The sequence below is a fragment of the Gasterosteus aculeatus genome, chromosome Y (genome assembly GCF_964276395.1).
Source record: "Gasterosteus aculeatus chromosome Y, fGasAcu3.hap1.1, whole genome shotgun sequence".
Taxonomy (NCBI): Eukaryota; Metazoa; Chordata; class Actinopteri; order Perciformes; family Gasterosteidae; genus Gasterosteus; species Gasterosteus aculeatus.
This window is the reverse complement of record NC_135709.1, coordinates 15,327,207-15,354,892: the sequence shown is the minus strand read 5'-3', so window position 1 is coordinate 15,354,892 and position 27,686 is coordinate 15,327,207. Positions and strand designations below refer to the sequence as shown.

At 45.4% G+C, this 27,686-nt stretch overlaps 1 protein-coding gene across 3 annotated transcripts; it reads right to left on the bottom strand.

Annotated features, from left to right (window-relative positions):
* Positions 1-296: 296 nt before the first annotated feature.
* On the bottom strand, positions 297-17,510 carry LOC120812265 (L-lactate dehydrogenase A chain). Of its 3 annotated transcripts, XM_078097834.1 has the most exons (9): positions 17,267-17,510; positions 10,258-10,346; positions 6,148-6,273; positions 5,820-5,937; positions 5,553-5,726; positions 5,299-5,472; positions 5,048-5,165; positions 1,467-1,590; positions 297-1,348 (listed from the first exon to the last, which is right to left on the bottom strand). In XM_078097834.1, exons 3-9 carry the CDS (start codon positions 6,271-6,273, stop codon positions 1,184-1,186), a joined length of 999 nt encoding a protein of 332 aa, XP_077953960.1. In that variant the 5' UTR covers positions 10,258-10,346; positions 17,267-17,510; the 3' UTR covers positions 297-1,183. The 3 variants fall into 3 exon arrangements, with proteins under 3 accessions (XP_077953960.1, XP_040024031.2, XP_040024032.2); XM_040168097.2 differs by lacking the exon at positions 10,258-10,346; XM_040168098.2 differs by lacking the exons at positions 297-1,348; positions 1,467-1,590; positions 10,258-10,346 and adding exons at positions 2,485-2,931; positions 3,095-3,149.
* Between the last annotated feature and the right edge of the window lie 10,176 nt (positions 17,511-27,686).

Below are 27,686 nucleotides of genomic sequence, written 5' to 3'. Positions count from 1 at the left end.
AAGCCCAACAAAACCGTATATTCTAACAGTGTTGAACAAACCCAAACCACGGGGTCAACCTACGTGTGAACTTGCTATAATCTAATATTTCTCACAGGAGCAATATATTTTTTTAAATACTGCTTATTTGTAAGCACACATAGCAGCCGTTATTATAATGTTCACCGTGTCACATATTGAACCTATGATTACATTTTGATCTCCTGCATAAAACCCCCAATCTGCAGACACATGGAGTGGCAGTCGGCTTCACACAAACATCTGCATGTCAAACAGGAGAAGGAAAAAAAAAAAACTTTTATCGTGATCCTGGCAGATTTATTGGATGTAACAGCAATAAAAAAAAAAACACTACCCAGCTGCCACGACAGATTCAGTTCCTCAGGGAGTTTGCCGATTATTAGACTTGTAACAGTAATACATAAATAGATCTCAACAGTATTAACAACTATAAATACCATTATTTTCTCTTGATTAACTCGTTCCCAGAGTTAGTTGCAGTAAAATAAATACAAATCTCACGAGGTTGTTTAGAGTACACTAACAAACAAGTCCCAACGATTATGACATTCAAAACGTAACCTTGGCTGTAGCAGAGTACTGGTTCTCTTTTCTCTTTGCGGAGTCAAATTATTTTACGTTTCAGATGCAAGAGGTCGTGTTTAATTGTGTCATTACACTTGTGGTGTTACTAGCTTGAATGTTAAACAGTCTTTGAAGAATTGCCTTTATCAAATGATAAAGAGACTTTGGTTCTTTCAGGATGTGGGGCCCCGCTCACTGTGACTAGCCGGACATGAAGGCCTCCTCACAGGGGACAGAACAACTCCATTATACCTCCAATAAACAGAACACCAAGTGGAGAAAAACCGAATAAATATAAACTACCAACAAGGAGTGTACAGAAGAAACAGCCACAGTGTACATTTACCAGACAGAACACAGAATGTAAACGCTCAAACTGAAAAGGCGTTTTTATGTGGACGACACAACACAAGGGACACCTCCTTCCATCAGACAGGCTGAAGGTGGTAGTTAGATTCAGTCATGGGGAGAAGAGAATAGGAGGAGTGAGGCAGCAAAGGGACACCTATATGTGGACATCTAAAAAAAATAATATAAAGGTTTAGCTACAAACACGCAGAGGTTTCACTTGACTGCTGAAGATTCAAAGGAACGCTCTTCACAGGACGAGCTCCTTCTGGACGCCCCACAGGGTGTCGGCGCTGCTCATCAGCTGCTTCTCCTCGTCGGGCTTCAGCGTCATGTGGATCACATCCGTCAGGCCGCTGTTGCCCAGGACACTGGGGACGCTGAGGAAGACCTCGTCCTTCACTCCGTGCATGCCCTGATGGAGGGAAGGAAGCACGGGCAAAGGTCAGGGTGGAGGGGGGAAGACACGCAACGAGTCTTTGATGAAAGGTATCGATGAGGAATTTTTAGCAGGTTGTATTAAACGTCCTCACCTGGACCAGCGTGGACACTGGGTGCACTTTATGCAGGTTCTTCAGGATGCTTTCCACCAGGTTGGCCACAGACATACCGATGGCCCAGGAAGTGTAGCCCTTCAGCCTGATCACCTCGTAGGCCCTGCAGTGCACACGCAGCAAAAGAATGCATATTAGTTTTAGTCACATTTAGTCATTTTAATCCTTCTTAGTTTTAGTCGACGAAAACTAGACTAAAATGTAATTAGTTTTAGTCACATTTAACAGCCATATTAAACTCCTTTTCTACCCTTCTCAGGCCCAGGGACCCCCTGTGTTGTGTCTACAGCTACATAATAGTCTAGCTTGCAGTACTTGGACAAATGGTGGAAGTGTTTGTGTGAGCTAATATAAATGACATGTGAAAAATCATTACATGAAAGGATTTGGATTTTAACAAATAGCAAAGCATTTATTTGCAAGGCAATTTAACAAATTGGCAAATGTGTAACAACTTCATGAGGACCAGGGACCTAAACGCAACACTTTGTTGTCTTTGTCTGTTTACTTGCAATGCTTTTGAAACTTGGGGGGGTCGGCGGTGTGTAATTCAGTGCCAATAGTGGCACTCAATGGCACAACTCGTGGCCACAGTGGCCACAGTGGCACATCAGTGGCAATTCATTGGCAACCTGTTAGTCCTCAAAGCGACACTCGATCCGAGAGGCTGCCGAGCTGTTTCTTGTTTTTTATTGACTTGAGTGGGGTTTTGTTTTTCAATTTATTGGGTTTGTTGAGCATGTTGTTTTGTTATTCTAGGACTTGCACTTATTTTTCCTATTGCCACTTGTCAGATGATATCCAAGCTGCCACAATAATACCTCTAGATGTTAGAATTTATTCCAAAAATACTCTTTTTAAGGTTATTTTATTCTGTTATGTTTTCAATGAAAAGTGCTATTGGAACAGAAATTCAGTTACACATGAAAGCATTAATATTTGCCTAATCAATAGAGCTGAAGTTGTCATAAATTAGAAGAATTAAATGAGACGCAGAGACTGTCAGGAAGGATATATATTTATATATATGAATATATATATATATATATATATATATATATATATATATATGAAATAACAAATGTAAACAAAAAGAACATTAACAATAAATAATATAAACATGTAAAAACAACCTGAAAATAAATTTAAAAAACTGAACTATTCCCACTCTTTGAACAAAGCATTGACTTTGTAGCCCTTGTCAATAAACTGTGCCACAAACATTTCGTAGTCACTTTTGTACTGGAATTCCACGACAAAGACATTTATCGGTGCGTCTGCGTCGTCCTCATTTTCATGCATAGAGTTCTTGAGGTCTTGCAATGCTCGAAGCTGGTTGCCTCTGTCCATGTTGGTAATTTCAGGCAAGGTTACCTTCCCCTTAAATGCTTTTGTCTGCAACCACACACCAGGTGTGTTCCAGCATTTTCATTTTGCTCTCATTCTGCATTTGAAGAAAAGGAGTATCATAAAAAAAGGCATACATTTTAAATATATACATTTTTAATTAACGTTGACTATAAAATATGAAACAATAAAAAAGCAATCCATTATATTTCAACAAGACTGTATATATATATATTCTATGTATCTAGCACAACAATTACCTGTTGGTCTTTCTCATCTGTGCCTGCAGTGCTGCTGGTTGGGCTATATGCTTCACTGAACATAACGAGAATAAATCATCACATAACTTGCAGAATATACTTTTCTCTTTTTTTATTATTATTTCAAAGTAGGTTTTTGAGCCAATACTAGGACTGAATTCAACTCCAGCTGAATCTAACTTCAAATCTGACTTCAAATCTCCATCTGCGTTTTGAACTATTAATGTGATATTACAAAAAAAGTGTTTTTGTAAATTCACTTAAACATCTTCAAATGGATCAATATTATTTTCGTATTCATTTTATTCTAATCCATGAAGATCTGAAGCTCTGTTAACCTTCACTGCTCTCCAAACTCACTGAAAGTGCGTCAACTTTCTTTCTGCTGTTTTTGCTCTCTTCTCTCCGAGCTGCATGTAAAGAAAAAAAGTTTTATTTAAATTGGAAACTTGAGTTGGTAGTTCGAGTTCAGAACAAGTATTCCTCTTGTGACGCCACAGAACTGCCACTTTTGCCACTGATGTGCTACTATACCGCCGACCCCCTCCCCCGTGGAACACCGCCGACCCCCCCCCGCCCCCCCGCCGACCCCCCCTCCACGTGGAACACCGCCGATCCCCCCCGTGGAACACGGCCAATCCCCCCCCCGCGGAACACTGTCGATCCCTCCCGATCCCTCCCCCGTGGAACACCGCCGATCCCCCCCCCCGCGGAACACCGCTCTGTTATCTGTCAGCTGCGGGCGAATTTAGGGGGAAAAGTATTGTGACTTCGTCAACCACCAACATGTTCGTCTCGTCTCGTTAACGAAAGTTAGAATAGATTTAGTCATAGTTTTTATTTTTTAAGATCGTTTTCGGCACGTCTTATTCTCGTTAACGAAGGTTAACGAACATTTTTCGTCATAGTTTTCGTCAACGAAATTAACACTGGGTGGGAGTTGACAGTTGTCCGTCCCCCATCTTTGCTGTGCTGATCTCGATCTGTGCAGGGTGATGAATAATGAACCTGTGTCTTCGATGCCTGAACACCAAAACATTCAAATGGGCTGCGCGGTTTGAGTTTGTCAGTGCAATTTCCTATATGCGTTTGAAATAAAGAGGACGTACATCAAGGTCTTCTTTTTTTCCCCCCCATACACTTAATAACGTCAAACATTAATTCAATAATAAAAGCCACCATTATTACATTACATTACAGGTCATTTAGCAGACGCCTTTATCCAAAGCGACTTAAATTACACTTTAAACCCATGGCTTTTTCACATTTTTGCCTGGGGAGCAATTAGGGGTTAGGTGTCTTGCTCAGGGACACTTCGACATGGAACATGGGGCAGCCTGGACTCGAACCACCAACCTTGTGCCCAGCACACCTTCTCTAACCCTTGCGCCACGACGACCCCATGTGAACTAAGGCTGCTCTAGTGGCCATGAAGATGTGGTGTCAGGCCCCTTTGCTGATCTTGGTTCTGTTTAGACATCCATTCACCCATCGCCTTTGTCCCTCTATCTTTCATTATACACACGAGTTATTTTGCAGAGATCTTTGATAAGCCCTCCTTTGTGTCGTACACGGCTGACTATCTCTGCAAGATAAGTCGGGTCGCCGGACGGGGGATATATTGGTACGATAGCAAAGTTCAACAAGTGTAGCAACGTTTATTGGGTTGCATGGATAAAGTCGTCTGTTTACGGTGAAACCGCCTTTCAAAAGCGTTTTATGTTGCCCGCCGCTTCATGAATGCAGACGTGGGCGCAAAAGGTGAGCCCACGGGCACAGGGCCACAGTATCACGTGACAGAGCACAGCCATTGTGTTTCAAGCCAGGCGCTGGTCATTTGGCCCAAAGCCCGGTGCAAATCGCTCACCATGTGCATGACGAGAGTCTAGGAAAGAATGTGGTTTGCAGGGTGGGCTAGAGGAAGAGAGGGAGGGTTTCTGGTGTTTTACTCACCCGTCGACCACCTCCTTATGCACGGCCTTCCAGTTCTCGCTGTCGCCCTCGGTCCCCATCTGCGGGTTGAGGCCCTGCAGAGAAACTCCGGCGACATTCACGCCGCTCCACACGGGCACTGTGAGAGACACAGCAGACACATAAATGGATGCAAAAAAGAATTATCGTGACCCCCGAACTCTAAACGCGGGGGAATAAAACACGTAGTTGAGGTTGATGTGCGATTTGGTCTGTAGTCAGAGACTACGCACCACTGGAGTCCCCGTGCTCGCCGATGATCCAGCCGTGGCAGCTGGAAGGGTGGATGTTGAGCTTCTCTCCCATCAGGTGGCGGAAGCGGGCCGAGTCCAGGTTGGTGCCGGAGCCGATGACGCGGTGACGGGGGAAGCCGCTCAGCTTCCACGCCACATACGTCAGGATGTCCACTAGAGGGTCAAGAAAATGATGAGCACCAACAATCTGCGACCGTTTGAAGCCGCACCTCCTCGCCACATTTCCTTCTAACCTGGGTTGGAGACCACCAGGATGATGCAGTTGGGGCTGTGCTTGACGATGTTGGGGATGATGAACTTGAAGATGTTGACGTTGCGCTGCACCAGGTTGAGGCGGCTCTCGCCCTCCTGTTGGCGGGCGCCGGCCGTCACTACCACCATTTTGGAGTTGGCCGTCACACTGTAGTCTGACACATTGACAGAAGGACAGACGTTGTCATGGCGCTTCGGGATGTGAAAAAAAAAGAAAAACCAAGCTCTTCCAGGTTGCACATTCTCACCTTTGTCTGCTACGATCTTGTGCGTCTTGAGGAAAAGGGACCCGTGCTGCAGGTCCATGATCTCGCCTTTCAACTTGTCCTCCATCACGTCAACAAGGGCCAGCTCGTCACACAAGTCCTGAATTTGTGCATAGAATTACTTGTAAAACAGCATTGCAGAGCCGGATACCACAAGGCAGCATAAGTCTTTCTAAATTCAGAGACCTTTTATTTTTTCTTCTCAATTTGTATTACTCCATTCATCATTTAAGAGTTTATTCAAACCTCCTTACACCTCGATACTGTAATGGCTGCACATTCACACACATCCCTCAGCTCGTTCACTCACCTTGAGCAGCACGCTGATGGCACAGGCCATGCCGACCATGCCGACACCCACCACCGTCACTTTGTTTGCGCTGGCGACGGGCTCTTCCTTCATCACGTGGCTGATCAGCTTCTCCTTGGTAGACATCTGAGAGGGAGAGCAAAAGGAGGAGAAGGGAAGAAGTTTAACAGGAGTATACAAAAGGGAGACTCGGGTGAGTGAGAGCTGAATCAGAGCGTCAGTAACGTAGTGATGTCCTACCGACAGGGAGATGTGTTGCTATTAATAGGCCCACACAAGGACGTACTTGACATGGCTGCTTTCTCCGACAGGAAACCACTGAGGCAAACTGAGGTATTCCCTTTTCATCTCTGTCACAAAACATGAACGGTGCTCTTCTCGTAGTCCTTAAACATAACCTCAGACACCCCTGAGCTCCAGTTTGGTGATCATCCCCAGCTCTCGTGTTCACTTCCATAAATGGTATGCGGAAATCCTTGTTTCCAAAGCAGGACTCTGGGTCCCCATGGCAACCCCTTCCTGGGAAAGTAGTACTGCAGGCCGCCTCTGCGCAGCAATCCCATCGCCGGCTGAGTCTCACTGTTACGTGCCGTGTTTGCGCCTGTGTGTGTGTGTGTGTGTGTGTGAGAGTGGGTGTGATTTCCTTCAGGTGTGCTGGCGATGTCACTCCTGCAGCTGATCAGAAGGGGATTAAACACGCTGGATCACTGTTACACCACAATCAGCAGGGCTTATCACGCCGTCCCCCGTGCTGCACTGGGACACTCTGACCACGTCATGGTCCATCTGATTCCTGCATACAGGCAGAAACTAAAGCTCTGCAAACCTGTGGTGAGGGAATTCAAGAAGTGGACCAGTGAGGCGCTGGAGGATCTTCGGGCGTGCTTTGACTGCACAGACTGGGATGGTTTCAGGACTGCTACTGACAGTCTGGATGAGTTCACAGAGGCTGTAACTTCCTACATCGGCTTCTGTGAGGACAGCTGTGTACCATCATGCACCAGGGTGAGTTACAACAACGACAAACCCTGGTTCACAGCGGAACTCAGAACACTACGCCTGCAGAAGGATCAGGCATTTAGGAGCGGGGACAAAGACTTGTACACAGAGGCAAAATACAGGTTTAGCAAGGCGGTGAGAGACGCTAAACGACTGTACTCTGAGAAACTCCAACAACAGTTCTCAGCAAGTGACTCTGCTTCGGTTTGGAGAGGCCTCAAACACCTCACCAACTACAAGCCAAAAACCCCCCACTCCATGAATGACCTCCGCCTGGCAGACGAGCTCAATGAGTTCTACTGCAGATTTGAAAGACAATGTCCTGATCCCATCCCCCACAGCTCCACCAACCTGCTGCAGTCCCCCTCCCCTCCCTCCCCCAGCCAGGATCCTGTTTGTGGACTTCAGCTCTGCTTTTAACACTATCATCCCGTCTCTGCTGCAGGACAAACTCTCCCAGCTGCACGTGCCCGACTCCACCTGTAAGTGGATCACAGACTTCCTGTCTGACAGGAAGCAGCACGTGAAGCTGGGGAAACATGTCTCAGCCTCTCGGACCATCAGCACCGGTTCCCCCCAAGGCTGCGTTCTTTCCCCTCTGCTCTTCTCCCTGTACACCAACAGCTGCACCTCCAGCCACCAGTCCGTCAAGCTCCTGAAGTTTGCGGATGACACCACCCTCATTGGACTAATCTCTGGTGGGGACGAGTCCGCCTACAGGTGGGAGTCTGACCATCTGGTGTCGTGGTGCAGCCAGAACAACCTGGAGCTCAACGCTCTAAAGACAGTGGAGATGGTTGTGGATTTCCGGCGGAACAGAGCCCCAACCTCCCCCATCACCCTGTGTGACTCCCCCGTCACTATTGTGGATTCCTTCCGTTTCCTGGGCTCCATCATCACCCAGGACCTCAAGTGGGAGCTGAACATCAGCTCCATCACCAAGAAGGCTCAGCAGAGGTGGTTCTTCCTGAGGCAGCTGAAGAAACTCAACCTGCCAAAGACGATGATGGTCCACTTCTACACGGCCATCATCGAGTCCATCCTCTGCTCCTCCATCACCGTCTGGTACGCTGCAGCCACAGCCAAGGACAAGGGCAGGCTGCAGCGTGTCATCCGCTCTGCAGAGAGGGTGATCGGCTGCAATCTGCCGTCCCTGGAGGACTTGTTCGCTTCCAGGTCTCTGAAGCGAGCTAAAAAGATCGCGGCCGACCCCTCCCACCCCGGACATAAACTGTTTGTGCCCCTTCCATCTGGCAGGAGGCTGAGGTCCATCAGGACTACGACCTCCCGCCACACGAACAGTTTCTTCCCGTCGGCAGTCGGGCTCATCAACAGAGCCCGGTCCCCCACAGCCTGACTATAACACTCCACCGGTCACTCCCCCTCATACTGCACATGCCACTTTAACTGCAATTCATCACTTTGTCACTTGGTCTCTTGTCTGTTACTTGTTTGTTAGTGCACTTTATGCTTAATACTTTTCTTTTTAACTTTTTAATTTTTAAAATTTGTTTAACTTTATTCCCTTGTTTTATACTAACCCATAGCCTTAGCCTTATTCTTACTAACCCATTGCATTAGCATTTCATTCCACTTTATTTTATTACCTGTGCACTGTTGTCTTGTCTGTCTACTGTCGCGCACTAACCGCCAAGACAAATTCCTTGTATGTTTGACATATTTTGGCCAATAAATGTTTCCTGAAATGGCTGTGCCAAGCCAGAGCGGGTGGTGGCTTCAGTGGAAGCCAGAGCGGAACCAGAGAGGTTGCCAGAAGAAGCCATACGCTGTACTTGTCTTCCTTTGGAGATTGTTTTAAGTTGTGTGGTTTTCCTTCATTAAATATCCTTGTTTTGCCTTTGATCCAGATCTCCCGGGTTTATTATTTTAACTTGTTTACGTCCTCCACCCCTAGACACCTTTAGGGACGTAAAAGTTTTGGGGGTTCGTCCGGGATCCTTTTGTTTGCCCACACATTTATCATGGTCTGTTGCGGTAGGTTTATCTGTTTGATATTTTGATATGGCCCAATGTGCTGCCTCTGCTTTGCTAGTGTGAGGGCAGTCACCAAAGCGTTGATTAAGTTCTTCACGACTTACGGACTGCCAAAGACAGTACAGACGGATCAGGGAACAAACTTCCTGTCCCGGGTTTCCAAGCAGACTCTCCAGTCTCTCGGTATTTCCCACTCTGTATCCAGTGCATATCATCCGGAGTCGCAGGGTGCGCTTGAGCGATGGCACTAGACTTTGAAGTCAATGCTGAAAAAGTACTGTTATGAGACTGGTAATGACTGGGATGAGGGTGTGCCTTTTGTTCTCTTTGCTATTCGTGATGCAAAGCAGGAGTCCCTAGGGTTTAGCCCAGCAGAACTAGTGTTCGGTCACAATGTGCGTGGCCCCTTGAAAGTGTTGAAAGAGAAGCTAGTGGGTGATAACTCTTGTGAAAATGTGTCTGATTTTGTAACCAGCTGTAGAGAGCGTCTGCACAAGGCTACAAAGCGAGCCAAGGAGTCACTCTCTTCCTCTCATGTCAACATGAAGAGACGCTTTGACAAGAAGGCAGTCGAGCGACAGTTCGGCGCAGGGGATAAAGTGCTGTTCTTGCTGCCCACACCTGGCTATGCTCTTGCCGCCCAGTTCTCAGGTCCGTACGTGGTGGTAAGGTAAAGTTTCAGATACAGATTATGTTATCCGTACACCTGAGCGTAGACGGAAGACACGTTTGTGTCATGTTAACATGCTGAAATCCTTTCATCCCAAAGAAGCTGACCTGAGAGGGCCAGAGAAGACCCCAGACATTGCTGTGGTAGGGGTTTCTTCTCTTGTTGGTGCTCAGGCTGAGTTGGAGATTGACTTGATGACACCCTGTGAAGGTCATCTGTGTGGTAGGCTAGCTAACTCTGAGTTCTTGTCTACAATCGACCAGCAGCTTCATAAACAGGATGTGATAAACTTGGTTGGCAGGTATTCTAGTATTTTACAAGATGTACCATCACGTACAAGTGTGCTAGAGCACAATATTGATGTGGGCGATGCCGTTCTCATAAAGCAGCACGCATACCGCTGTCCACTAGCTAAAAGGGAGGCCATGAGGAAAGAGGTTCATTACCTGGTAGAAAATGGTCTTGCTAGGCCCAGCTATAGTCCCTGGAGTTCTCCGTGCTTGTTGGCGCTAAAGTCTGACGGTAGTCCTCGCTTCTGCACAGATTTTTGCAAAGTGAATGCGGTTACTGTGGCGGACTCTTTCCCCTTACCCCGAATGGATGACTGTGTTGACAGAGTTGGACCAGCTGTGTGTATTTCAAAGCTTGACCTACTCAAAGGATACTGGCAGGTTCCTTTGACACAGCAAGCTTCTGACATATCAGCTTTTGTCACGCCTGATGCGTTTATGCAGTACACAGTGATGCCCTTCAGCACGAAGAACGCGCCTGCCACTTTTCAGCGCTTTATGCAGCGGGTATTAGGAGATGTACCTAACTACAGTGTGTATCTTGACGATGTGGTGGTCTACTCTGATGAGTGGGAGAGTCACAGGTCCAGTCTGGAAACCGTACTCCAGCGTCTGGCAGATGCCTCTCTTACCCTTAACTTGTCCAAGTGTGAGTTTGGTAAGGCTACTGTTACCTACCTTGGTAAGCAGGTTGGCCAGGGGCAGGTCCGGCCTGTGGATGCTAAGGTAGCTGCGGTTGTGTCGCTACCAGTGCTCAGCTCAAGGCGAGAGCTTAGGCGTTTCTTAGGGATGGCAGGTTACTATCGCTGTTTCTGTAAAAACTTCTCGGTAGTAGTCGCTCCCCTGACCAGGTTGTGTGGTCCTGTGGTTCCTTTTGTGTGGAATGAAGAGTGTGACCATGCCTTTAACTCTGCTAAGTCTCTCCTTTGTAGTGCTCCTGTGCTGGCTGCACCGGACATTACTCAGCCTTTCCAGCTTGAGGTGGATAGTGCCACTGGAGCTGGTGCGGTGTTGTTGCAGGACGGTGACGGGAATGTGTGTCATCCTGTTTGTTTCTTTTCCACCAAGTTCAAACGTCATCAGTTGAACTACTCCGCAATCGAGAAGGAGACCATAGCCATGCTCCTTGCCCTACAGCACTTTGAAGTATACGTGGGATCAACTTCATGCCCAGTCACTGTGTACACTGACCATAACCCGCTTGTTGTTTTAGCACAGATGTGTAACAGCAATCAGCGCTTGATGCGCTGGGCCCTTTTGAGCCCAGGGTTACAACATCTGCATCAAGCACAAGAAGGGAGCTGACCACATTGGCTGTGTGTTGTGTTGTTTTCCTTTATTAAATATCCTTGTTTTGCCGTTGATCCAGATCTCCCGGGTTTATTATTTTAACTTGTTTACGTCCTCCACCCCTAGACACCTTTAGGGACGTAACACTCTCACACACACACACACACTACTTCACGTTTCCTGTTTGGGTGAGCATGTGCGAGCGCTCACGCTTGCAGGGTTTTACATCATCAGCATGACGCAGCACGTTGGGGAGTACGTGACAGGATTAAAAACGGTGGAACACTTTCCCTGTATGGATATCTAAAATCAATCCGTGGTGAGCTTGCACACAATAGTCGCCTGGACAGCCTCCAGCATGCCAGGCCTCAACCCCAGAGGTCTGCTGGGTTTGTGTTTTATAGCAGGACCCTTTGTTAGCCTGAAGTAAAAGGATTACTGTACGTCAAAACTAACCAGACGCATTAGTATTGTAGAAAGACTAAATGAGGATTACAAGACAGATTATTGGTAGATGAAAGAGCTCAATGTTGTATTGTAGGCACCAGTTATTGGCTGCACTAGCACTTTCACTACGAGCCGCAACCTCAATGGGCTGCCAAATGAGTCCATTTTGTGGACCATATTCATGGGTCAGAAGGCCGTGTTGATGCTGGTCGTCAAGGTCAACAGAGGTCACCACGAACCACCCGATGCAACAAGAAACAAGTTCAAACCATTCATTTAAAACTTTTCTGCAAGCATCTCTTTCACAATTTTCAGTCTCTCTTCATCGCTCGCTGCAATGATCAGATCATCAACCCATATGATTATGATCACCTTTCCTTCTTTTGACTCTTTGGCATAAACACAGTGGTCGGCTGGGTTTTGTGTAAAACCATTCTCAGTTAGGCAATCATGCAAAACCTTATTCCAATTTCGCCCAGATTGTTTTAGACCATAAAGCGATTTTTCTAGCTTATAGACTATACCCTCTTTCTCTTGATAGCCTTCTGGTGGATTTATGTAGATCTCGTAGTCTATGGGAGCGTGTGAATACGCTGTTTTCACGTCCATTTGGTGTAAGAGTAAACTCTCCTGTGCTGCTTTCTGTAGCACAACCCTTAGCTACAAACCTTGCTTTATATTTGTCTTTCCCATCAGTCTTTATGGAGTAAACCCATCTACCCCCCCACTGTTTTCTTGCCTATTGGTTGTGTTGTCGGGGTAAAGGTTTTGTTCTCGTTCAGGGATTGGATTTCCTCATTCATTGCTCTTACCCATCCTTTTGAGTTAGCTGACTCCATTGCTCCCCCATAAATTTGTGGAATGCCACATACGGCTCTACAGCAATAGTCTACTGTGATATGAACCCCGTCACTATCACTGTCTTCAGTTACAAAGTCATCTAAGTAACTCGGTGTTCTCCTTTCTCTAGCTGGATACCTCCTACTCTCGGGTTCATCGCTCGTCACACTCTGTTGTGCTCGTGCATTTGGTTCTTGAGCATTTTCTGTACTCCTACTCTGTGTGGTCTCGTTAGTCAGGGGTCTCACACTGTCAGAGTCGTCGCTTAGATCTGGCTCACCTGTCTGTGTCTGTTTTTCCACAGCTGCCTTGCTCACAAACTTCACTAGTCTGTGTTTTTGAACTTTGTTTGTATCTGGATAATACACCAAATAAGCTTGGCTGTTCTTATCATAACCCACAAAACGTCCCATGTCACATCTGGAATCAAGTTTTCCCTTTCTCTGTTTGTGTAGCATACAGAACCAAACTTTTGCATCCTAGATACATTAGGCTTCTTGTCTGTCAACAACTCATAAGGAGTCTGCCCAGTACGTCTGCTAAAGCACCGGTTGCGTACTATTGCTGCTGTTTGAACTGCGTAGGGCCACAACTGCTTGATATCGTTCTCACCGTCTCTCATCTTGAACATGTAGTCCTCTGCGTCTTCTGAGGCTTTACTCGCACCATCCTTTGTGCTCTTACTGTCCTTGTCCTTACGCCTACACGTGGTGTCTTTGTGTGTGTCACTTCTGCAGTGACTACACCAGGTTTTCTGTCGACATTCTTTGGCTCTGTGGCCTTTGGTGCCACACTTGAAACACATCAACTCTGCGTCGTCCTTTATCCAGCCATGTGCGCTCGTCTTGGCGGGCCGCCGTCCAGTTTTCCCTTGAGTCTTCATCACGCTGTCGCTTGACTCAGCTGCTTTTATCTTTTCTGTCTCTACAAGACAGCTTCGTAGTTTAGTCTTGAATTCTGCAAACGTGATATTATCGTCTGCATGTGCCACATGTATTGCTAATGACTTAAAACTTTCAGGCAATCCCTTCAGGACCATAGCGACTAGCAGTCCGTCTCCTAACGTTTCACCCGCGTTGTGCAGTGCTGTATTGGTGGTTTCGGCTCTGATAATATAGTCCATTACACTTTCATCATTTGCTTTCAGAAGCGATGTCAACGTGGTGTACAAGTTGATTATACGGGGCTTTCCCCTCCCCGCATAATACTCTCTCAATATTGCCAAAGCTTTTCTTCCCTTGTTGGGTGCATCTCTCATAACTAATGATAGACTTTTGTCGTCTAAAAGTAGAATTAGCTCCGCATACGCGTCCGCGTTTTTCTTTTCATCTGCCGCTATTTCGGCTTCTGACACCGGTTCTTTCAGCACCGTGTCCTTCAGCCCTGATAAATGAAAATGTCCCAACATTTTGGTCTCCCAAAGCTCATACTTAGTCTCATCTCCGTCGAACGTCAGTCGAGGCAATCTCCTTCGTTGTTCCGCCATGTTAGCTTACTCCAAGTCCGTTTAGCACGCGGCCCGTTGCAACTTTCTAAACGGTGGGAAACAACGAACTTATCTTCCGTAGGACTGCTGGGCCCATAACCTGTTGAGTTGCGTTACTCGCATTCTTGCAGCTAACGTTCCATTCGGAGGAAAAGAGCGGACGATTCAGATGAGCCATCTTTAGCCGTCTTCGGCATATTTATTTCACAAGCTGCCGCTGACACATCAGTCTCACGGTCAGACAGCCTTCATCACTTCTTCATATAAAACGGCAAAACATTTTGGGACAAACAAAACAGCAATGCAAACTAGAAAATGCATTTCCTGCTGAAAATGCGTTGGAATGCAAAAAGCTGAAATGAATTTTTAAATGAGCTGAAATAACAGAAAGTGGAAGGAAATTTGAATACATTTGCTGAAATTACAGATATTAGAAAAGCTAAAATTAATTCGAAATTGCTGAAAATACAGAAATGGGAGAAGCTGAAAGGAATTTCAATAGATTTGCTGAAAAAGCAGAAGTGAAAACAGCTGAAATAAATGTGAAATTTTCCAAATAAAAATACAGAAATAAATATTAAAACATTGCTGTTAATACAGGCATAAGAAATGCTGAAATTATTTGAAAGAACTGCTGAAAATACAGAAATGTGAAGCTTAATTTCAATAGAATTTATAAAAAATACAGAAGTTGCAGGAGCTTAAATTAATTAAAAAATACAAAAATAACAAAACCTAAAAGAGGTTTTAAATTGTTTGTTGTAATATTAGTAGTAGTATTCGTTACAGTTTTAATTGTGGTATTCGTAGTACTAGCAGTAGAAGCAGTAATAGTAGGTTTAGTATTACTAGCAGTGGAAACAGCTGTAATACTAACACTATTAGCCATAGTAGTAGTTGTAATAACATTAGTAGTAGTTGTAGTATTAATAGCAGTAGAAATACTAGTAGTATGGTAGTAGAAGTATCAGTTGTAGTACTAGAAGTACTAGTAATATTCGTAGTGGTTGTAGTAGTATTTGAAAGAGCAATACGTATTTCAAGGCCTCATCACAAACATTACAGAAAGAATTCCCTCCATGGGGCTTTTATTTTGAAATTATTGGATTGGGTGGGGTGGGGGGGTGTAGATAGAGGGAGGGAGGGTGAGAGGGTGAGGAAGGGAGGGGTGGTGAGGAAGAGATAGAGGGAGAGAGAGAGGAGGAGAAATAGACAGACATACTGACTGAGTGAGTGATAAACAGTGAGAAGAGGTCAGGGTGGAGGGGGGAGGGGGGGCGAGTGTCTTTATCATATTGGTCTGTTGACAGAAAGCATAGCTGCGTCATGTGACTCCACTAATCGGGTCATAGGAGCAGCTGTGAGTCACAGACAGAGATCTTGCAGCATGTGAGCGAGTAACCACGGCAACGACGCACCTGTGCTCATTAACGAGCTGCTGCAAAGGGCAGAGACAGGACAGCGAGTTACACAGAATCCAGACCTCAAACAAATGACATTCAGCGCAAAACTATAACAGCTATCTAAAAAATACGCTGTTTGTTCGAGACCCAAGACTCTACCGAACGCAGGGAGGTGTTATTCATGTCTGTCCGGTAAAAAATACGGCTCCTGTCGAAGTTTACAAAACGTGTACCTTCTGGATTTTTTGAGAAATATGGCAGCAGATTTGTATTGGAGCCTATGGGGCTTTTAGCAGAGGTTGTGTGACTGTTGGTCTCCGTAGGCCAAAACTAAAGAACTCTGGGATTCTATGAACACAGTAATCCAATCAGAACAACCATGCCCTCATTAATCTGAAGAAATGAAGCCTCTAGAGTGTATACTTTGGCTGTAAGGACAGAAGTTCCATATTTTTTTAACCAGATTCAGGCGCTGCCTCACACTCTAAGATCTCCGGGTCTCACTCTAGCAGACGCAATACACACTCATGTAAAAGTCAGAAACGGAGCGAAGAACTAGTGAAACATAATCAGTGATTATGAAAAAAGTAGAATAGATATCAACAAGCAGTTTTTTTCATAAAATAGTTGAGACTTGTGTCAACATTTGAAAATCTAAATGGTGTCTGTAGCTGAAAGATTCTGAAAGTTGAAGAAGTTTAAGAGGATTTGAAAAACGATCTCCATTGCAAAACCATGTTAAAATATTAATGATTATTGATTTATATAAATTCTAGCTTAAGAGGTAGAAAGCTGAAAAGCCATAGCCCTAAAGCCAGAAAGAAGCTGAACATTTTAATATTTGAACGGTTTAAATAGCTGAAAATGTGAAGGAGTTGAAAGGGGGCGCGGAAGAAATAGAAGAAGAAGAAGATGAAGAAATAAAGATTCGAAGAACAATACTTGGAATGCTTAATGCATTCCAACAATAATAAGTTGAAATGAAGATTCGAAGAACAATACTTGGAATGCTTAATGCATTCCAACAATAAAGAATAGAAGAACAATACTTGGAATGTTTAATGCATTCCAACAACGAGTGCCCCCTTGTGGCTCATGCACAACATAGATCAGCACTGTACTACACCATCACCACAACTGAGGACGTAATGAACATATACCAACACGTTGAATGAATTTATAAATATTTTTCATTAATAATAATAAATTAAACGACATTCATTCACGCCATTAATTCAACTGCGACAAGTAGGCTCGGACGTTGGCCCAGTGGGCCTCCAGCTGGTTAATTCTGCTCCTCACACACACACACACACACACACACACACACACACACACACACACACACACACACACACACACACACACACACACACACACACACAAATTAACTCCTTTATTACACAAACGGAATGCAACACGCGTAACCGCAAAGGGGGCCGGTCGTAAACTGGCTCATTTCGATCAACACTATAAACACTACATCGAGAAGCGACATGGCGCGTTCGGTGTCCTCTTACCGGCGGCGGAGGGGGAAGGGGGAGGGGGGGGCATCGTATGAGCCACTCCTCCCCTCCCCATAACACCACTCTCACCGATAAGCGGTTAAATTAACCCAAACAGACGGGTTCCTGCAGGCGGCCGCAGCGTGAAACACCGAGTCGGGTTATTTGCTGTTAGTAATCAGGGGTCTTCCTACCTTGAGGCTTTCTGGCGTGCAGGTGGAGCAGGAGAAAAAAAGGAGGTTGAACGCGGTGCTGCTTCCCCGGAGAAGTGGTGCAGCGGTGGGGGTGTGCGCTTGTATTTAACGGAAGCCCCCCCCCTCCTCCTCGGTGCACGTTACGTGCGCGCATGTCAATGAGGGCGGGCGGGTTGTGTCGCGCATGTCTTTTGTCACGTCCGAGGTAGGATGTTGCAGCGCAACAGCCTGCAACCCTGTGTGTGACGTCACGTCGGTACTACTCGTTTCCTCGTTTCCTCACGCTACAACATCATCAGCGTCCCAGCGCCCTCTGCCGTCTGGTTCAAGGTACAACAAGAGGGAGAAACCACAAAAACTTTTAACACCAAGACATCTGCTTTACTTGTCTGAGGAGTGTTCTTAGTCTGATAGAGCTGATTTGACTGACAAAAGAGGGTTACAACACGACATTTCCATTGTTCATTGTTCTGGTGAAATATTTGCCGTGCTAGGGGACAAAAAGATTTGGTCCACTCATTTCCTTATGAGTAACCTACATCGCTTGCTGTCCAAATGCGCATAAAACCAAATGAATGATAAATATGTCCGTTTATGATACGATGATATTATTAGTCACGGTCGCTCCCTCCGCTCTATTGTTACGTGAGGATTTCACATCCTGCCATGTAATCTCTTTTCAGTGTTTCAGCAACCTGCTGGCTGAACTTTAGACAACCAATCTAATCAGCTGTCATGTAAGGTTGACATTTTGCAGTTGGGTGGGTATCTTTTTGTGTTACTGCAACGGCACACTGCATAAACTGACAAAGGTGAAGGCATTTGTAAAATCAGTCACAGGCAACGTGAGACTACTATATATAATAATACAAATTAAGACAATGGGTAGAACCTGCATAAGGGTCAGAGCCGATACGCCCAGTTGGGTGACTAGAAGGTCAAACCCAGCTGCTCTCTTGTTTGACCCTCACGACAACAGCAAGGTGGTGCGCTGGTGGTGCAGGGTGTCACGTGGTCAGAAATCCACACACCTGATACACAGAGCAACTATACAGTAAAAACATCATTCAACTCAAATCAACACATGATTTGATGGTGTGTACACCATAAAAAACGGCCTTTTCAACTACATACTACATTCAATAGATCCAACAACATTTTAAGAAAAGACGATATTTTTAAATCTATCGAACCATTTATAATAACGATACATTACTCTCTCTCACTTGACACACTCCACCCACCCACAATATATATCCAACGCAACTTTTATAGTTTGTATGTGTGTTTGACAGCTCTAATCAATAATCTTTCTTTCTCTCCTGAAAGAAGCTGATTTGAAATTCCCACAGTCACCTGCTGCTGTTCACAAGAGAGTTATCGTTGCTGCTCCCCACTTCCTGTGGTGCTGAGATTGGTGTATCCTCTGTGAGGGAGGCCGCCGAGATGTACACATTCTGTATACGCAAGATTACAGATTGTGTGACTTAATGGACCATCTCTCTGAGTTTTCTGTGCAAAACAGATCCGACGGTCTAATAAATGACATCACTGTTGAATGTGTTACGTCCCCCTTTCTGGTCGAGAGACAACTTGAGACGAACACACGACAACCAAACAATTTAAAAAGTCAGCATTAGTAAAATGATTTATTTTTATTTAGGTACATTCAAACATAGATTCACAATCAATGTGGTCAATCCAAAGAAATATAAAACGACGTTACAAAACTAGGCCTGGCTTACTCCTTCGCCTAAACGCAGAACAAATCAACTTTACTTGATTGCACTAATTATCCTAAGGCATCTCGCTTAAAGTCCCCCCAACAGAAAACGTTAAACAGCGTAAACAGGCAAAGAACAAAAAAGCTTCTTTTATGCTTGGTCCCACTCTGCTGATTGGCTGGTTTAAAATCTGTGAGAACTAAGGACAAAGGTGGAAACCAATCGCCTTAATGGCACCCAAGGAGAAAACAAGGGAGGGAGACAGAAAGAAGGGCAGGAGGGGACAAAGCATGTGCACAGACGCCTTCCCCCGGCCTGACACGGAGCAACGTGACCAGAGACAAAGAAGCGTCTCTGCAATCAGAGCAACGCAGCTGGAGAGTTTTCTTTTTCGAGAAGAAAGCAACACAATACGATTCTGGAAGCTTCATAACCGTTATATGGAACGAGTCGAGCGTTATCCACGTGTGTGCATCAACAAAAGGCCAAAAATGTAGGTCATGGGGAAAAAAAAGTGAAAAAATGTTTGCGTGAAAAATGGCATGTTAGAAATATTTCCCTCCGCATGAAATGCCTTTGATGCGTGTTAGTCACTGGCGCAACGCAGGCAGTTCCCCAGCAGGAGGTGCTGTCATACAGGCAGCAGATCAACCTCCAGGCTCTCCTGCACTCAGACCACATTACCACATGGACCGTATTAACATCCACGGTTACATTGTTTGTGCAGACGGGAGATTGAGCATCCACGGTTAAAACAATATACCACCGCTGCACTGAATCAAAGGTGTGGTACATTTTAGGTCCCCTGACTCGTCTTTAGTTAAAACACCTGTTACCTGACTTGAGGAATAGGGAAAACTTCATTGAATATGTCTGACTATGAAACTCCCCTGGAGAGCGGTGATCTTCCATTAGATTTGTGTGAAATCATTCTTCATCTCCCGTTGTTAAATGTCTTCAGTTTGCCTTCAGCGGTGTGCTTAAAATTTCCCCCAGACTCTAAGCAACTTCTCTCCTTTTCTACTGAATTACTTGTCTTTTTCTCCATCTTTCCCCAACTCTTCCAATGTCCTCTGGAGCGTGCGCCAATATAATCCCACCTACCCCCCCAAGTGGAATAAAGAAACAGTAGTTTGTCATGTTCGCTTCCCTTCTCACACCGCAGGGTCAGTTGAAGGCACGCTGTTATTGCGCAGGGCATTAGGACCGAGGATATCCTACCTGGTGCCCTGCTATGTAATGGAGAAGAATCTAATCACCTCGCGACAGCCTCCTCCTCCTCTTCCACACTGTTCGGAAAAAGAGCTGGAACAAGGCCACATCAATCATAAGGAGGAGGATTTCCCGGGGAGCGAGATCCCTCTCACAGCTCCTTCAGAGCAACATCCAGCACACTGACGCCACCCTGCCTGATTTAAATCCACAACGCCGTGTTTTTCTCTGTACCAATTTGTCCTTCCTTGTCTTTCAAAATGAATCAAACACTTTACTTCCTCTTTCACCCCACAAACACTTTCATATCCCCTCTCCCTTCTTCACTGCTCCCAGCCCTCCCTCATTTAGCTTTTCCTGGCTTCCAGGTTCACTCCAGTTTCACTCCATGCACACCTTCTGTCTGCGATTGATAACATCCCCGATGGAGCTCCTTTATTAGCCACCCACAGGCAGATTAACCAAAGCAATAATACACCAATCAACAGCAATTATGCCAAGATAAACCATGGGAGAGCTCTGCTGGGTGCTGGAAATGATGTGGCAGTTGCAGAGTGATTGGGGGTGTTTTAGTGCAGAATTAAAGGTTGTTTGTCTGTGCAAACATTTACGTGTTCTACAAGTAAATTGAATTGAGTGTACTTTGTTTTGCCCGCAGTCATAATCCCTTCATAGGGCATGTTATTATAAGAAGATTGGAAATCTTTATTTGGAGCTAATTAAGTCATGATCAGGCAGGTTGTATTCTCATCTGTGTCTAGTATCAAAGTCATTATTGAAAGTAGAAGCATGAGTGTAGCAAACCAGCAGAACAAGTGCAGGTTTTGAATCAATATCGTGGCATCATTGCTCACTGAGTAGAATGGTATTGTTCCCACATCATTATAGCATATTAAAGCACTTCAGTTACAATGTGGGCACTTGTTTTGGGACCTTGATGCCTGAACAGCAGCCTGGTATTGTTTTAGATCAGCTAAATGATGATGAAAACGAGTGGGAGCGTAGATATGAGTTTACTGCTTGCAGGCATTCACACGCCGGCCAAGTCTGATTTTGACAACAGCTGTGCTGATTTAACCTCCCCTCCCCCCCTATGCATTTATTTTGCACTCACAAGCATGCATTCACACAAGTGCAAATACACAACAGCGTGTGCGCCCAGAATATGTACATGCTTGCACGGCCACGGAAAAACACAAGCTACTTTGTAAAGGCCGAGCAACGACCCTGAACTCTGTTTACCGCAGTGTAACTGGGAAAGCCACCAATATTTAGATTCCCGATTCCCGATGTGCTTCATAGCAGCATACTTTCCTAATTGTGTTCGCAGATGCATCAGATTAGTGCTCCGCTATTGGCGTCAGAAACGTGATCCAACGCTCATATCAAAGTAGACCTCTGATTATACTTTTTAAAAATTGATTTGGGCTCTTTTAGGACTCCGCGTGGCAGATTGTGATTTAATTCTTGCAATTCCAGGCAAAAGGCTGCGCTTTAATTCTGGAAATTGGCACCGAAATGTCCCTGGACGCTCGGCAGGTGGCGGAAGTAGAGGGTCAAAGGGGTTGCTCTTCACCCCCACTGCTCAGAGGCTGTGAAACATGGGGATGAAGATGAAAATTATTCACCTAAAGGTCAGGCGTGTCTCTCCTCGCCTAAATTTGACCCCCGTCACCCATCCCTGTTTTTGTCTCTGATCCTCGTTGGCCCCCCCCCCCCTGCTTGTTTAACTCGCTGCTAGATGTGGACTAATTACCAGTTCTCTTCAAACTACGTCTAGTGGATTCGCATCGTAACCTTTGGTAAACCAATCTGCGTGCTCCGCCCCTCTTCTCCCCGTCTCACACCTCCCTCCGTGGCTCGCTCTGTCCTTCTGTCCCCTCCTGTGGCCTTTCCCCTCTCCTCCCATACTGGCCTTCATTTCACAGATGACAGGTTGGCTCACTGTAATCCAACAGATGCTGGGGCGAGGAGGCTTGACCAACGGTTTTAAGTTCAATTGGCTTTTATTGCTCTCCGGAGGAACTCCGCGCAACCCCATGCCGGCCTGAAATTTCAGAGAGCAGGAAAGAGAATGAGAGGAAAACCCCACAATGTGTGTACATGCATCTGAGTGTGAGTGTGTGTGTGAGTGTGTGTGTGTGTTGAATAAGACAGCGGGGGTTGATGGGGAAAAAGGGGTGACAGTCATTACCCCCTGTGCCTGGTGTGGTGCCAAACTGCGACATTAATCAAATAGTTTCATCTGTGTTTTTTTGAGTGTGCGTGTGTGTGTGTGTGTGTGTGTGTGTGTGCGAGGAGGAGCCCGGCATCAGCGGGGATAGAGATGTCGCTGGTAATGCATCTGCCAGTGTTTCTGGTCCCCGACAACTTGAGCCACCCCTGCATCGCCGGCGTCTGTCGCCTCCTTCTCATCCTCTATCCATCTCCCTCTAGTCACCCCCCCTTTGCAGAGCTTGTTCAAATGGCAAGATGCTATTTTGATGTTTTTGTCATGTGAGCTGTACCTCTAGAGTCTCCCTAAATGTCGCTTTACAAATGATTATCGTCAAAAATGTTTACCTTAAGTGACGAAGACATTGTTGAATTCTCATCTGCATTAATATATTCTAAAGAGAGAGTAGCCATTATAAAGCGTGGTCATTATGGAGGCAATTCTATGCATCATTCATATTCCTGTGACAGCTGTAATGCAATTAAAAAGTGAGTAGTAATTCAAGTTCTTTTAGTCCATGCGGTTTTATTCTTTTATTTTATTTTACTTAGTCAAATGTGGATGGTAAATGAGATGCCCAATAGCAGAATAGCCAACTTCCAGAAGCCATCAGTCATTTGATAAGCGGGTATCTCAGTTTATCTGATGATAAATGGGGTTGCAGTGCTCTCAGTAGAGCCGGGGGCCACTTGAACTCTGCAGCCTGAGCTGCATGCAATTAAAGCCATTTAAGACCCTAGAAACCCGTTACTGCTGCTAACACAAATAGGTTTAGTGACCTTGGCCGCGATGGTATTGTTCAAATGGGAGATTGATATCATACAAGTGCACATGCGATGTAAGACATGCACAAATATGAATATATCTTTTTGTATGTTTTGTATTTCATTGTAATTCAGGTGTCTCATATGGAGCTTGGACAGAGGGGTACACAATCAGCCTCTAGCTCTTTGGAAAATATATTTCTTTATTATCCTTTCAGCAATTACAAGACAGGTTTAATGTCCCCATGGAACATTCTTTGGATATCTTCAAAGGAAGCGTCTCGTATCTTCTGACGTACTTGCTTCTCCAATCAGCCTCTCTCAAAGTGATGTGAGGAGATTCTTCCTCTAGCTTAGAAATGGAAAGATTGTTCTACGGCTCTTTTTATGACATGCGTGAGCTCCCATGTATGGCTAGGGGGACACTAGACATCATGCATTACAATGTACAAGATACCCGATGTGCCATATGTTTTTAAACTCAAACTGATAATGAGCCAGAAGACAACAGGGACCATGCACACTGAATCAGTGATAAGTGAATTTATTACAGCTAAATGGAGTTGTTTTAGTCCTTCATCCCATGCTGCCATTAAATGTCCCTGTGATTAGTGAGGCACACGCAGCCAACCTAATTATCCAATGCCACAGCCAAACCCTTCGCATGATTACAACAGTTTTCTTCTTATACTGCAATTATGTTCTTTGCAACGGCGGACGCTATAATTAAAGAGGAAATGCTTGCTTTCCGTGTGCGTCTGCATGTCTTTGTGTATCTGTTTAGGTATCTACAGTACGCGCATGGAAACATGCACTTGCTGTGTTTTTTCCAAGCCAATCGCATTAGTTGCAGCTGCTCTGCAACTATTTCTGTTTCTAAGAGCTTAATTGTAAAAAAAGAAAAGAAGTTGTTATCAGGGCGAGTAGAGGTGATGATTTGCAGTGCGGATCCTGGATGCAAAAACAGAGAATTCCCTCTTCACAGCATATTCAACCGCTTACAGTGCTGATCAGGGCTGCAGCACCACGCAGGAGAAACAGAGCTAAACTGGGTCACATGGATGTAGTTGTGATTCAAAGATGTCAGTAGAGAGAGGTGAGACTGCGAGACAGTGTGAGAAAATCCAAGAAATACTCATTTCTCCGCCAGCATCTTGCCTGAAAAAAACGATTGTATTATTTAACATGACAAGTGTAGAGGAGCAATCATTGTTATTAGAGCATTACGGATGTCCCCACGAGGGAGTCTGGGGATTTCGGCAATGGGGATTGAGTGAAATAATATGCATTTTCCTTACCAAGAGGGGGCAGTGCAGCTGCAGCGGTGCGCCAAACAAATCCTTGTGCTTTGTGAGCGAGAGGCTCACTCCCTCTGGTGAGTATTCCCTCCACATCTTCACTCGCTGGCACGCCTGTGTACAACCAGCCCAGTGCGGTGACATTTGGAATGAACACCGGTTGTTCATTGTTCATCGCTACATGACGTGTTGGCGTGTGATTATGGACTCATTCGCGTACAGAAGTGTCCAGGACTCAGGTGCACCACACGCCCAAAGTCCTCTGGCACGGCTTAGATGATGATGTGGTTTGATTGCATGAAACAACACGACACCCTGCTTCTCTGCGAGCGGGGCCACCCTTTCTTTTGTTAAGCCCAGAAGTCACATGTTTGTCGGATACATGACTCCTCTCAGACTTACATGCACAGAACCTCCAAGGCGAGGGATGGAAATGAAAACGCCTCGCTGTTCGTTGTCTGTGGATCTCACACGGACACATTGTATAGCCGAACATGGAAAGAGTGGCCTTGTCCTATTGTTTCCCCTGTTTGCCTTGGGTGCGCCCTTCCGCAGTCCGACCCTCTCCAATCCTTTTTGTTCGCGTTGGGAGGGGAAGCTGTCTGTGTCACGAGATCACCTTGATCGGAGAATGCTTTTCATTTTCGATGCCCCCTTTTTCTTACACAACCTCGTTTGGCTCAACGGGTGACTCACACGCGTCAGGCGGAGTTCTAGCCATCTGAAAATCCAGCTTCGCTGCCCTTTTATTTATCTCTCACCCCAGCAGTTTTCTAAATGTTTGTAAATTGTTGTGTTCAAAAATGAAGAAACGCCGGACGGACAGAGGTCATCGCTGATCGAAAGGTTAAAATCAAATGTATTTAATAAAGGAGATGGCGTTGTGGTAAAAAGAACATCTCAGCTGAGGAGCCGCTGGTCTCAGCGACCAACAGGCCCCAGGTCAGTCCTTTGACCATCCCTAGTGCCCGTCTGTAGCCTCCACCAGCGAACTCCAGAACAATGGTTCCTACAGGTATTTATACCAATGCTTAAAGGTGTGAAAGTCAGTGTCCACACCTCTGGGAGTCTTCTGGTGAGTTCAATGTAACTCGGATTTCGAATGATCCTTAGTCAATATCAGTGGTTGTGCAAGTATTACATGCATGCATTCCAGTTGATTACATTACATTAAATACAATCATAACTGCATTGGTATTATTCTATTACAGTTGCAGAATTACAGTGGTTTTACAATATTGTCATTACTTTATTGATTACACAGTTTCAGAATCATGGCTGTATTATGGTGTACACTATATGCATTTTATTCATTTTATAAACCGGGTCGTATATTTGTTTCAAATATCCTAGAAGATGACCACTAATCGTCTCCTGGCTATGTGGATGACACGCCAATTAATCAAGCGCACCGTTCTGGTCGACCCAGCAACGGCGAACAGCTTCTAGCACGCGGCTGGCTGGCAATAACCAGTTTGTACAACCCCCGAAGGGCTGTGAGGCCACCGCTGCATGTGTTTGTGTGCACGGCAGTTGTTTCCTGGGTGGAAACATTTTAATACTACCAGTTTGTCAGTTTGTGTGTCTGCGCGTTGGGGGTTGTGTACAGTGTGTGCAATCCTTTAGTGTAACATAATGTGTTCATTGCCCCCCCGTTGAGTCGGTCAGACTCTGCCGTGAAGCTGCTAATGATACAGCGGCGTGGTGGAGATATTATGCAACCTCCGAAAGGTTATTGGACCCTCGCCACACATCAAGTGCGTTCCACTTTTTTGGTAAACCTCTCTCTCTTGTTTTTTTTTTATTTTTGTAATTTCTCTGGGGCACACCTTTTCTTTCATCAAATCTCTCATCCAACAGTAAACAGAAAAATGAACTCAATAGTATTTGTGATCTAGGAGGTCTTTCACTGTACACAATATCCCATGATGTGAAGACACTATTAGTATTCACATCCTATTCGAGCCTGCAGTAGCAGGCGATTGCAATCTGGTGGATGGTAAATGTGTGTTATCTAACAGGGCTCTTTAATAATTCTTCCCTTGCTGCCCATCCAAAAGACGAGGTGCTCTGAATTGTATTTATCCAGTTGAATGAGTATTACAATGTGGTGGTTGTTTGGCCACATGCAAAAATGCACTTAGACACGTGTTCACATGCACACGCTCAAACACAAACTAGCAAGTCTTCTCATTATTCCTTTTTTCAAGGGGAAAGGGAGAGAGGAATGCAGGCTGTGGAGGAGTGGAGAAGGATTGATGGGAAGCAGGGAGGTACAAGAAAGGTGATTAAAAACTCCAGCTACAGATGTTTCTGGAACACTTCAAAGTGGTGAGCGTGCCAGTGCCAGCGCCGGGCATGATGCATTATTGAGACGGTGCCCACCTGGCACCTGGCACTGACATCACATGCCCGCTCCACCTGGCAGTATGCAGTCACATGGGTCACACTGTGGGTCACACCTCCCCACACGAATCAGGCTCCCGGTGTGATTTGTGGAAAGTGGAAATAACACACACAAGGTCAACACGGACCTCAAAGGCACTAAACTGGGGCGTGTGCAGCCCGTTAACTCTGTGAATGAAGAGTGAGGACACGGGGAATTGTTCTGGCGAAGGCATTGTGATGTTTCGATTTGGTTTCTAGCTACATAATTTATGCCTTAAAAAGAATCGCATTTCCTGCAATGTACAACGTAATTGTATTTCAGGTTGTGGAAAGATGGATGGAAATTTGACTGCGCACTACAATAATTTAATTCCCCCATGCAATAAATTATTGAAATGCAATGATGATAATTCAGTGGAGTATTAAGAGGAAATCCTCAGAATCTTTCTGGAAGGTCTTTGGCTTTGAAGTAGCCTACGGGTTGTGTTGATGCAATTCCTTCTACTTAATATTTCAGAAGCTCAGTCAACCTTATATAAAGAATGCTTAGAGGTCACTCAGTGTGTTTTGTGTGTGCATGAATATCTGTGTGTTTCTCTTGCATGTGTCCCATGACACCTTTACTCTGACCGTGTGTGAGGAGCAGACAGAGGCCACAGCCACAGTGACAGGTCTCAGACCAGTGGGGTGTGAAATGAATCAGAGGAACAACACACGCTCCCCCTGCTGTACACACACACACACACACACACACACACACACACACACACACACACACACACACACACACACACACACACACACACACACACACACACA